The following is a 12,095-nucleotide window of genomic DNA, read 5'->3' as shown; positions in this document are numbered from 1 at the left end:
AAGTTCGAGCCATTTTCACCTGATTCTCTCTGTTAGGCATTTCTTAACCCTCAGGTAGTACTCCATGTTGACTGTCTGGCCTTTAGGTAGGTATTCGTGAAGCAGAACCCTCTTTTCTAAGAAAACAGTCAACAAATATCTTGACATTCAAGCGAACTTGTCCAGCTTTTTTGGTATGGGAAGATGTTTCACCTATCCATTCTGAAGATTGCACTTTTGTTTTGATGCCATATCCATAAACCAATGACTCATCACCTGTTATGATCATGGACGAGAAGGTTTTATCCTCTTCAGCTCAATCAAACAGTTCTGACAGACTTGAACTTGATGTTGTTTCTGGTCTGCTGTCATCAGGCAAGGCACAAATTTGGCGGCGACTGAATGCATCCTCAATTTTTCAGTCAGGATTTCATAGGAAGGACCAATTGAGATGCCACCCTCTTTTGCAAGTTCCCTGGCATTCAAATTTCGATTTGCATGAACGAGGTCATTCACTTAATGTGTGGGGTCATCAGTCAATGTTGATGGTCTTCTGGAATGCCTCTCATCTTCCACCATTTGCCGCCCCTTTTTGATTGAGGTAAACAACTCATAACAGGTGGTACGTTTCATAGCATCCTCACCATAAGCCTTAGTAATCAGTTCAAAAGTTCCCGTGAAGGATTTGCAGAGTTTCAAGCAGAATTTCATGGTACAACACTGCTACTTCAAAGAGCTCATTTCCATGGATTCGATTTTTCGCCGCACTTTCACCGCAAAAGTTAAGGAACTTTTTGAATGGACTGCATATGCTAACTGTATTAGATTGGTAATGAGTTGTTACTATCTGATTAAATGTGTTCTACTACTGATATCTCTTCAGGATGGTTCCACATACTTAGTATGTGTGAATTCTGTGCTACCACTAAGGAGAGTGTATGTGCATGGTATATGCCCAGAATATGCTCACCCACTACTTATGAGAAAAACACAATGATTCTTAGTTGGAAAATTCCAGTTTTCATTATATATGATCTTTACTATAGCAGGGACCCTTAGACAAGTGTACCATTTACCAAATTTGTGTCTATTGTCTGTCTTTTAATCTGTTGAATGAATGCTTTAATATTTTCTCTATGTAAACTGAAATAGATTGCAAGTTAAATTCTGCCCTCTTTGTAGTCAGAATTTAAATACTGGTTTGAAGGGCCAATAATTCATAGTTTAACAATGTTTTTATTAGGCTAGTATCTATATCTTACTATTTTATACAAGAAATCAAGAAATACATTGAGACTGAGATTGACGATATTTTAAAAGAACTGCTAGAGCAGAAAATGGGTCTTGCACAGTTAAATATAGCACTTGTTAATGATGACTGTCCTTAGAAAAAGCCTCTTCATGATATTTTGTTTTAGCAAAACTATTTATTATTTTTTTATTACAAGAATCACTCAATTTTAAAAGGAAATAAATAAATAAAGGGTTTTATTCACTAGAAATTTGAGCCTCATGATGAAATGCATAGATGTTTGTTATCTATAGGATCAAGACTTTTTCATTGCCGTTAAATTGACTCACATGGGATTGATTCATAATTGATTGAAAGAAAAACAGTCTTTGCACTCAGATATTATTGATCTTTAACCAAGGTTTTGATATAATGATGGTAAACATAAAAAATTGGATATTGAATAATTGAGTTGGTGCAAGAATGTGTCAGCATTTTGATTCCAAATGTATCTTGATGAGTTCCAAATATTCTTTTATGTTTCTAGTTTTATTGTATGGAACTACAGTTAGAAAGATATTATATTTCTTCAGTAGTCTGTCATACTTGATTGAAGCACTGATTCAGGCTCCAGATTTCATTAGTCTGTCTGTATTTTCAATGGTTGTGCATCTCACTCTGAGAATTTTAATAAATTTTATTCACAAAAATGGAATGGAGCCCACGCCACATAAATGCATTTGGAAAAACTGAAAGTTAGTGTGTTTATCACTTTTGTGAGCCTAATGCAGCTGAATTTTGCAAAATATATAGGGTTTTTCTTAAAAGATAATAAGAATGAAAAATATGTCTTCTCACTCTTCTACAAAGATGATAAATGAATACGTAGTTTCTGGCTTGATTCTGCTGTTAGATAGTCTCACTCACATTTTTAATTTATGTCTGGTGAATGCATATTGGCCAAATGTTTGTGAGATCTCAAGATTCTGCTTTACAATCACTTCACATTTCATGTACACATTGCTTTGGTGTAGCCAGCATATTCAGTTTTTGGCCGTGCAAGCATATATTTTTCTCTAACTTGGCGACTAATCATTCTTTATTGTACTGCACACCTCAGATTGGGATAGAAAAAACTGTGCATTCTGCTGAAAAATGCTTTCATAATTCAACCTCAAGTGCTAACCATCAGCATAATGCAAGTGTTACCGAGCCTACCCAGTGATATTTCAAAAACATGAAAGTTATCAAACATTGTCCATGCAATAATTTGCATAATGATGTTACTTAGGGTTTCTTATATCGCTCCAAATTAATTTTCTGATATCCATTTGGCCTAGGGACTATTAAATTTGAGTGTACGAACTTTCAATGTGCAAACCAGCTCTTGATCTCTATTAAGTGCCTAGATAAGGTACTACACGTGCTACAATCTTGGTTAATGAATAAGAAAATGAACCAGAATACAACAATGAACTCACAAGTATCTTTTGATCATCATTTTCTAGGGTTGCCTCTATTGATTTCAGGTTAACATGTTTTGCAAGATGTACTTTTTTTGGAATACCCTTGTTAACCCTGTTCCAGTTCATTGCAAAGATATTGTACTTCCTCCCTTCATTTCTCTTTGATGTTTTCTTAATTATCTGACTTCAGAATTCTAAGTTCCATCCCCTACTCAGACAGCAGCAGTCCTCTTCTCTAGCTTCTTTTACCCGTACTGTCAACTTGGTTGTGCAGGGATTTCATTTGATGGTGATCTTGGAGACTGCTCCACTTCCCCTTCTGGGCATGATACCTAGTCCAGTGGGCAGAGTCCCACAGTTACAAGGATTCATTATCCATTTGTTACTGCCTAAGTTTGTATCATGGAAAAGAATTACAGTGGTGTCCCATTGCCTTATTCAATACGCTTTTTACATGACACCAATAATCACTGGCTGCCTCCCTGGGATCAGATATATATTCAGCTACCTTACTAAAAAACTGGCACCATGCTGAATACTTTTATATTGCACTTACCCTTTTACAAATTGGTAATTATGCCAAAAATGTTTCCCAATGCCCATCCACATACAGTTCTTTGGGATAACAAAATGTGCATGCCCTTCCACCATATCCATGAGAACCTTGTTAGGCAGACCTTTAATACCATTACATAATTAATATTTCTATGGAGTTGTTGAATATCTATTCGTCTGTTATTGAGATTTAATTAAAAGATAAATTGCTTCATGCTACATCGTGTAGATGTTATTTCTTATTTTAGGAGTCATCTTTTTTCCTTTTTAAAGGTTCTGTTATTAAAAATATTGACAATGCCACTTTTGGCTTGAAAACAATTCTCAATAAATATAATCCCTTTGTTGGGTAACGCTAATTTGAGTGTTATGATCTTTCAGGGGATTCGGATGATGATGATGAGGATGATGATGTGAATGAAGATATGGAGGAAATGATGAAGTGTGCCAAAGGACATAAAAATAGTTACAGTATTGATGAAGACTTTAAAGTTTCTACTCGCCTCGAAATGACACCAGATGAATTATCCATCAGGTAGGTTTTATAGAAATAAGGGGCATGAGCAATAAGGTATTCAGAAGTTCCATAAATACTCAAAAATTGTTCATCCTTTTTATCCTCATTGAAATTTATCTAAGTGTGTGAAAATATGCTGGATTCCTATCTTAAAGAGGTACATACATAGGAATCTCCAAGTAGAAAGAGTTCATATTCCCTACTAAAATTGTTTGTTATCTTTCTTATCAATGGCAATTTTATAATCACTTATCAGCAGATTCCTTTGGGTTTTAGGGTAAGATGGACCCAACTGAGGGTATTTTTCATAATATGTGGGTTGTTCGATGATTCCTTAGAAAATTCAAGAGATGGTTCTTGTAGTATCAGAAAAGGTTTGCTTTTATTAAGTCTCATCTTTATAGACTGCTGTCATAGTTTTAGCTATATCCATTGTGTGGTTTTGTTGTCATAGTCGATTGAAGCGAAAGACTTTTGTTTATTTAGGACAATGGACCAAAATGTTGTGTGTGGTGATTTAAAAGTTCTATTTAAAAGGCTTAAATCTGAAAAGATCAAAGTCAAGTTGGACGAAGTACCCGGTCATTTGTGTTTGCGACTGGTAACAATTGAGTAAATGAGTTTAAACGTGGCCATACATCTTATTATTCTAACTATTATAACAGAAATATTGATGAGGTACATGTTTTCAATGCAGAATAATATAAGACTGGCCATGTTACAGTCATCCGCATGTTGCATGGATGTAAGAACTTTTAAAGTGTTGTGTCTTTTTTCATGTAGTGTAATTTCAAATTCTAAGGTCCTCTAATTTTTCAGAAAAACACTTCACAACAGAAAGTTGACTCCTATTACTTCTTGACATGTTCTCTCAGTAGATGCATATATTTCTCACAACATTGATGTCATGATTACATGGCTTCTTGAGTGTTTTTGTAGTAGTCCTTTTTGCCTGCTGTAAAAACCAACTGGTTTGTGGATTAATGAGACTTTTTGGGTTTATTGTCACATGATGTGTCGCCTTTCTTGAACTGTCATTCCCACACACATTTTTCATATCCATGACATTACTGCATGTCTAATTCATTTAATGGTTACTTTTGGTGGATATTTAATCTTGCAATTGAAAAACGTGATCACACTTCTTGTATATAAATGATCCTGTTTTGAGTATTGAATTTGCTTCTCGCTCTAGCAGCAGCTAGGCAAACCCTATGCAATTTACAGTTCAGCCATCTGTGTCTTGTATTCATGAGTGCCCATGTATTTTAAACTCTACCTCATCTTTTATCTACTTCCAGTCCTGATAAAGAAATTGGGTGACCTTAGAATTTGAATACCTCTCCTACATGGCAGACGATTTTATTTTCTTAGGGCATTATTCCATTTGTTTAAGTAAATTTATTTACATATATGGATTCATAACAATGATTTAATTTCATTTTCTAAAGTTAAGTTTCCTTGAATGAATTGGCCATCTCATGTCACCCATTTGAAAATGTGATAAACATATCCATTAAGTCCACTGAAGACTAATAATTTATTAGGGGACCTTAACTCTGTAGTCACTGAAATGCACTTCTTTAAATATTGCCATTATGTTGTAGATCTCGGCTGAGAAAGAGAACGAAAAAGATGGATGAAAGCGACTCCTCAAGAGATGATGAATGTAAGTAATCCTCTCTTTTCCTCATTAGTATTACATAATTGGTTTTGAAGTGTTACAAATTTACTGTTGCCATATATGTTATTCATCTTTGTGCTTGAAATGGAAAACAGAGCATGCCAGTAGATTGGTAAAAAAAAATATAATGGTTGCCTTTTTCACTGTACCTATAGACTAGACAAAAGTACCTTGCTCACATTTGCGGCCTTAATTATGTTCTGTAATTGCAGCATGGTGTGGATTATGTTTTCCGAAATTTAACTGCATCATCAGATTTGTTATATCTATGCTCAATTATACATGTCTGTGCAATTGTTCCACTGGTTACATTTTTTCTGGAATGTCTTCGCTCTGCATGCAAAATTGTTAATTGAGGGGCCATGGTACATCTAAATTTGTCCCTTTCTAAGAGTTCAAACAGTTACAGCGATAGTTGAAAAAGAACACAACCAAGGAAATGAAATCTACCTTTTCAGTCTCTCTTGAGAGATCAGGAGGGTAAGAAGCCACTGAACCCCTGAAATTGAAACTTTTAGCTGAGAGGTGGAGACAAAGTACTAACCCTGCTATTCTGATGACAGGACCAAGGAATCACGAAGGATCACAGCCAAAGAAAACAAGGGTATCTCTTCAATCAGCCAGGTGTACCAATAAAAACTGGAGAAAAAATTAGCTAGTGTCTGTTATTCAAAAGCATCTTACTTACAAAAACTATTATTTGCATGGATACTAAAAATTTGACAATAGTTATCCAATGAAGACGTCACTACCAGCCATGCTTGTGTTTGTATAAGTGCTTTCTTAAAAAAAAAATGTCGCCCCCTGTAACTGAAAAAGAAATTCCTGTTGTTTCATAATGAAAATCATGTTTAAGTAAATGAAATGGTACACTTTTCAGTAACTGGTACAATATGCCCTGTGACATTAGCTGGACAGGAAAAATTAACAAAAGGTAGCCAAATGTGAGGACTACAGACATATAAGTTTGATTTCAGGTGCAACTAAAGTGGTTCTCAGGAAATAAGATTAGAGAGCAGGGCAAATGATTATTTGGGGAATTTTCAGTCTAGGTACAGGAAGGGGAGAGGCTGGCATGAAGTCATTGAGCTAATGAGATCACTAATACAGAGGAACATACAATGAAATCAGGATGTATTTGTCTTTCGTAGCTTTTGGAAAGGTGTTGTATAGCGTAAATTGTGAAAAATTATTTTATGTAAGGCAGAAAGTAGGAATAGACTGGAGGAATAGGAGACTTATCTGCCACCTGAACTTGCCTCAGACTGTTCACGTGCAAGTGGGAGGTGGAGAGTCTGAATGGGCAGTGTTAGGAAGGGGAGTAAGGCAAGGTTGTCCATTCTAGTTCTATGTGGAGGGAATTCTTTTCCATCAGGACAATGCACCTGCTCACACTTAAGTGGTTGCCATGGTTAAAATTCACAAATTGGCATTAAACTTGGTTGACCACTCACAGCGTTCACCACATCCCCAGTGACTTTTTCCAGTTTTCTTGCCTTAAAATTTTGCTTTCAGGACAGAGATTTTCATCATTGAGAAGGTAATCGCATATATAAATTTATATGTTGTTGAGAAAGACGTCATCTACTATTTGGAAGGGTTAAAAAAGTTATAGCATTACTTTAGAAAGTGTATTGACTGAAACGGAGACTATGTTAAAAAATAAAATAAATTTTAAGGAAAAATATCTTGTTTATTTGTAAGGTGAGAAACTATTCAAACCACTCTCTTATGTATAAATTTACCTTCTCTGTTCCCTACACTAGGCTAAAAATTTCCCTCTCCCGATTCCCAAGACCAATACATCAACAGCCATCATTTCCTTCTGTGCTGTAGTTAGTTAAGAAGACATACAAACTGAAAAAATACAGACTTCATTGGAGCATCATTTGAAGTTTCCTTAAAAATAGTACTGCACTTGATAGCCAAAATATGTGATGGGAGAGTGTTTGTCTTTTGAAAAATGCAATCAAAAGGTGTAAGGGTTTGTTAGAGTTTTCCTTGTCTCTGATATCCTCTCATTTACATTCTTGAACACTTTGGTTTTTCTTTTGCCCTCCCTCTTTGAAAGTATGCTACTAATGCTAGTGGTGTAATGTTCTGTAAAATTTTGCTAGTGTTGTACTTAAATTGTTCTGACACATGCTGAACATTTTGTACTTGGTGAGCATCTTAATGAAAGCCAGAGCAGCCATGTGCAACCAATTTTATCAGTGATAATAAAAGTTTGTTAATTCTCCAAAGAATTGTGTACTTTGCATTTCATTGCACATGCACACGTTCCTAGACGTTTTCATTTAGGTTCTACTGGAGAAAACTGGATCAGCTAGAATGGTGTGAGCCTGTGCAACATGAGAAGGAAAGTGAATTACTGAATGATTTAACTTTTTTAATCATTCCCATCTTAGCGCTGACCTTCCATACCGTGCCAAAATTTGGTGGACTACCTCCTGAGAATGACTACAATCTTTCCCACCCTTTCTCTTCTCCCCTCCCATCCTGTACTTGCCCTTTCGGAAATCTCCCACACATCTCCCCCACCCTTAATTTACCCATTATGTACGTGGAATTTTGTTTTGTACCAGAAGATGATGCATATGCCCTGAAATGCATAGCACACAATAAATTCTGTGGAATATTACAATTAATTTTAATTATAATTATGACATTTCCACAAACTAGAGTTGGCCTCAATTACTTACATAAATTTTATTCATTGTTTTTGGCTTCGGCATTAGCTATCAATACCCGAAGAAGAAGTCATAGAACCAAAAAGCAGAGTGTGTCACCCAACTTGAGCGGTGATGAAGACGACTCAGATGGAGGTAAATTTTGTCATTTTTCTTTAAATGAAATTATATTTTTTCTTTATTGATAATATTTCTTCTATATTTCTTTTATAAATTTTCTTCCTGTAATTGTCAACATTATTAAAAAAACAGTGTGCAAAATTCCAATGATAGTTGAATGTTCCTGCCATTGAAAATCTTGTAGCTATATTCAAATTGAAAATTGCTACAGAAATCAGTAAGCATCGTGACAAACATTGGGATGTTCTACTTTAATCAATACCACCAAAAACATTTTATTCCCTGAACTTTTGGGGTGGACTTTCATTCATGTGATTTTGCTCTACTGGGATTCAGGATTTATTGATAATGTTGTTGTTAGTTTGTTAGATTTCATATTCAGCGCCCAAAACTGCCAAATATGTTAATAGTAAATCTTCATTTTGCTGTAACCTTTACATTACAAGTTATGCACTCTTTTAATCTAATTCAGTGTTTGGTTTTTGATCCACGGGCAGTTTTTCTCAATGAAAACATTTTCTTTACAAGTCCTGTATCCTCTCTTCAGTCTCACCCTCTCTCCCCCTTACTCGAAATTATTGAAATCTATGATGTTAACAATAGCAATATTTAGAACATATTATGGCTTTGACAGGAAAAACAACTGGTTTGGGTTGCTGTATAAAAGCCCACAACTGTGGGCTTGTACACAGCAATTATGAATGAGAGGATAGGTTTAGCTCCATTTACCTTTTATACTGTGAGAGTAAAATCTGTATTATGCGGATGTTAATATGAGTGAGTGAGTGAGTTTATATGAATGTCCTCATCTGGCTAGGCGCAATGTTTCATATTATATTGTCCTTACTTTTCTCCCAAATAGCAAGAAGGCAGCCTTCAAAATTTTCTGCTGCTGAGCCTGAGCCATGTGAAACAGAACCATCCACCAAATCTAAGTACCGTTCTGTGAGGGAATTTTTTGGACCTGGTGAATATTGTTACATAATGGATGCCAAAAGTATTGGAAATGTTGGAAGGTATCTGAATGTAAGTATGAGGTGGAATTCAGTTATTCCAATGCCCTATAGCTTTTTATAGCATTGTAGGATTGTCCTAAATCCAAATGTGCCTCTTGGGACCAGCCTGCCTTCTGAAGAGTGTTATGCTTATGAATCCAGCATGAAAAATCACATTCACACTCTATGGTAAACTTAACAGTAGAGAAGAAAGAAGTGGCCATTAAAATACATGCAGATACCATACATCTCTCTTAATATGGTCATTGTTTTTATTATATGTTCTTCCATAAAATGAATCAAATTTTGTTTGATATACCATACAGTATAATAGCATCAAATGTTTTCATCTCACCACACTGCACAAGAGGCCTTGTACAAACCAGTCAAGTGACTGCAACAATAGGGTAAACATGGCTGCCCTGCTTTCAACATGCACCACAAAGAAATAGTGATCTTTCATTCGTGTATTCAGTAGTAAGGGGGGTTGAAAAACATCTAAATTCATTGATGAGTGAAAGTGCAGAATGGCAATTCACCTATTTCACTTAAGCTATGATGTCTTAACTCGAAGTTCTTAAGCAGTTTTATTTCTGTATCAGGCTCCCCTCGACCAGGTCAGGCACGCCATGTTGTGATGGCAGAGGCTTTTAGATCAGTAAGATCTATGGTTTTTCAAGTGGTATCTGTGAACTTTCACCAGAAAGAGTACATATGAAAGCTGTCTGAGTGAGAACCTTAAGTATTCAAGCAATTACGAGATAAAAAATATTTTAAGTTTTAAGATTTACATTTGACTCACCCTTATGCATTTTTTAGGATCTTGAATCATCTCAATCTCTTTTCTATCGTGGAATGCACCAATATAGAATGTGAATTTGATTTTCAGAAATAAAAATTATATTTAGCCTGCTCTTCTGGACTTAACACTCCATTGAAGGCTTGTGGATTTTCTAAATGGTGAACAAGCAGCAGTTTAATTTGCAAATAGCTACTTGCATCAGCACCAAATAGCAGTGTGCAATTACTTTTTGTCAATCCATATGAGAAGCAAACTATCAACATCATTGAGAATATGTAACCATTGGGAAGAATTTATTGTCACTCTCTTTGAAGCATCTCTCTCCTTAATCTTGTCCTTTTTCTTGAGGATAGTGCAAGTCATTGATGAGAACAGATTGTATATGCATGCTAGGTCAGCCACGCTCATCATTTCAATGATTTTGCTTTTCATTTGACGATTATTTTTATTCTCTTTTGGCTGTCTTCTTGTGACTTTTCTTCAGGGACATTTTTGCTAGTGTTATTGAACTTTGCACAAAAAAGTCACAAATAATACGTCTGAACGCAAGTTTGGAAAAATATGTGATCACTACCAATGCTGAGATGCTAGTGGAACGAGTGCTAAACACAGACTGAAGGCATGTGATGATCTGGGACTTCCTCTCGCCCCATCACTTAAAATGCAAGATGCCACTTGTTCACTGTCATTTTTGAAAAATATTTTTTGCTTTGTGTGCTAATTACTCATTATGCAAGGTGCTCTTTAAGTGAGGTTCCATTGTATTCCTTGTAAAAACTCCACAGGTATTGAACACACAAAAATACAGAGGAAAACTAAAGAAAGAATAGGGTTATATCTTAAGATGGTGTCCCTATAAACTTGAAGACTTAAAGTTATTTAAACTAATTACGTATCTTCCTTGCAACTTCAGTTATGATATTGTGGGAATAATCAAAGCCCCTGGTCAGCAAGTCAGACAATTTTGCTTTCATTAGAGAGGGAATTGAACTGTGGGATTTGGGTTTTATCCTCCACCCACTCAGCTTGCAACAATGTCACAAAGAGAAAGGATCACTATTGTAGGAAAACATATCTCCCCTTTGCGGAGTTACTTCTCTCCTTTTTCATGGTTGCTTTACTGTCATATGCTGAGAGGTTTATGGTCTGTTAGTGTAGCCCTGGTGGTGAATAGTAGCACCTCTATAAAGTTTCATGTTAAATTTCATTCATTATAAAAACTAACCCTAAATAATCAAAATTTTGAGATCATAAGTGACCTTCACATATTTCCTAACTTTGTTATTGTTGTAATTACTAGAGTAAATAACCTTTTAAGTAAACTTTATTTGTTTATGTTTAATTTTTTTCATTCGCAGCACTCCTGCTCACCCAACGTTTTTGTTCAGAATGTTTTCGTAGACTCTCATGATCTACGTTTCCCATGGGTTGCATTTTTTGCCCTTACGTATATTACTGCTGGCACAGAGTTAACATGGGATTATAACTATGATGTTGGTAGTGTTCCTGGAAAAGTGATGTACTGCAGCTGTAATTCAACCGAATGCAGAGGAAGATTATTGTAAATGACCAATTTTATATTTTTTTCAACACCAGTAAATATATATAGTGAGGCTTATCTCCTGACTTTTTTGTCTCTTTTTGATATTGTTTGCGTCAGTTCTTTTTCATTATTGTGTAGCCTGTCATAATTTTTGTTAAAAAGTATATTCTTTCATCAAGTCATTTTTGCTAAGTTTATATAAATGGAAATCTGAAATAAAGAAATATGGATTTTAATAATGTCTGTGGCATAATAAACACTCTGATGTTATGAATGCATATTATTTAGTATACCTACAATAATTTACAATGCCAAGGCATACATATATTCAGAGAATCTCATCATTTCAAGTAATGAGAGGACTCTGTTGTATTGCCTTTCTGTCAAGAGTGGTAAACCAATGTAATTTTCATAGCCCCAGCATTGAAGAGAGTTGTCTACCAGAACTGGTGAGAATAATTTTGCTAGGGCAATAGGCACTCGACAGCCCAATTGTTAGATTTATGGCAAAGA

At 35.4% G+C, this 12,095-nt stretch overlaps 1 protein-coding gene across 1 annotated transcript in view; it reads left to right on the top strand.

Moving 5' to 3' along the window:
- The window catches only part of egg (SET domain bifurcated histone lysine methyltransferase eggless), a 41,479-nt gene extending 29,656 nt beyond the window's left edge, over nt 1-11,823 (top strand). The window contains exons 19-23 of the mRNA XM_071584636.1: nt 3,613-3,766; nt 5,356-5,417; nt 8,171-8,257; nt 9,105-9,268; nt 11,398-11,823. Coding sequence (XP_071440737.1) covers nt 3,613-3,766; nt 5,356-5,417; nt 8,171-8,257; nt 9,105-9,268; nt 11,398-11,604 — 674 coding nt within the window. The 3' untranslated portion in view covers nt 11,605-11,823. The remainder of the gene's footprint in view (nt 1-3,612; nt 3,767-5,355; nt 5,418-8,170; nt 8,258-9,104; nt 9,269-11,397) is intronic.
- Nucleotides 11,824-12,095: the final 272 nt, after the last annotated feature.

This window comes from Hetaerina americana, unplaced genomic scaffold (genome assembly GCF_022747635.1).
Source record: "Hetaerina americana unplaced genomic scaffold, ioHetAmer1.1.p SCAF_2, whole genome shotgun sequence".
In the NCBI taxonomy this organism is placed as follows: Eukaryota; Metazoa; Arthropoda; class Insecta; order Odonata; family Calopterygidae; genus Hetaerina; species Hetaerina americana.
This window is presented reverse-complemented; position numbering and strand designations above follow the sequence as displayed.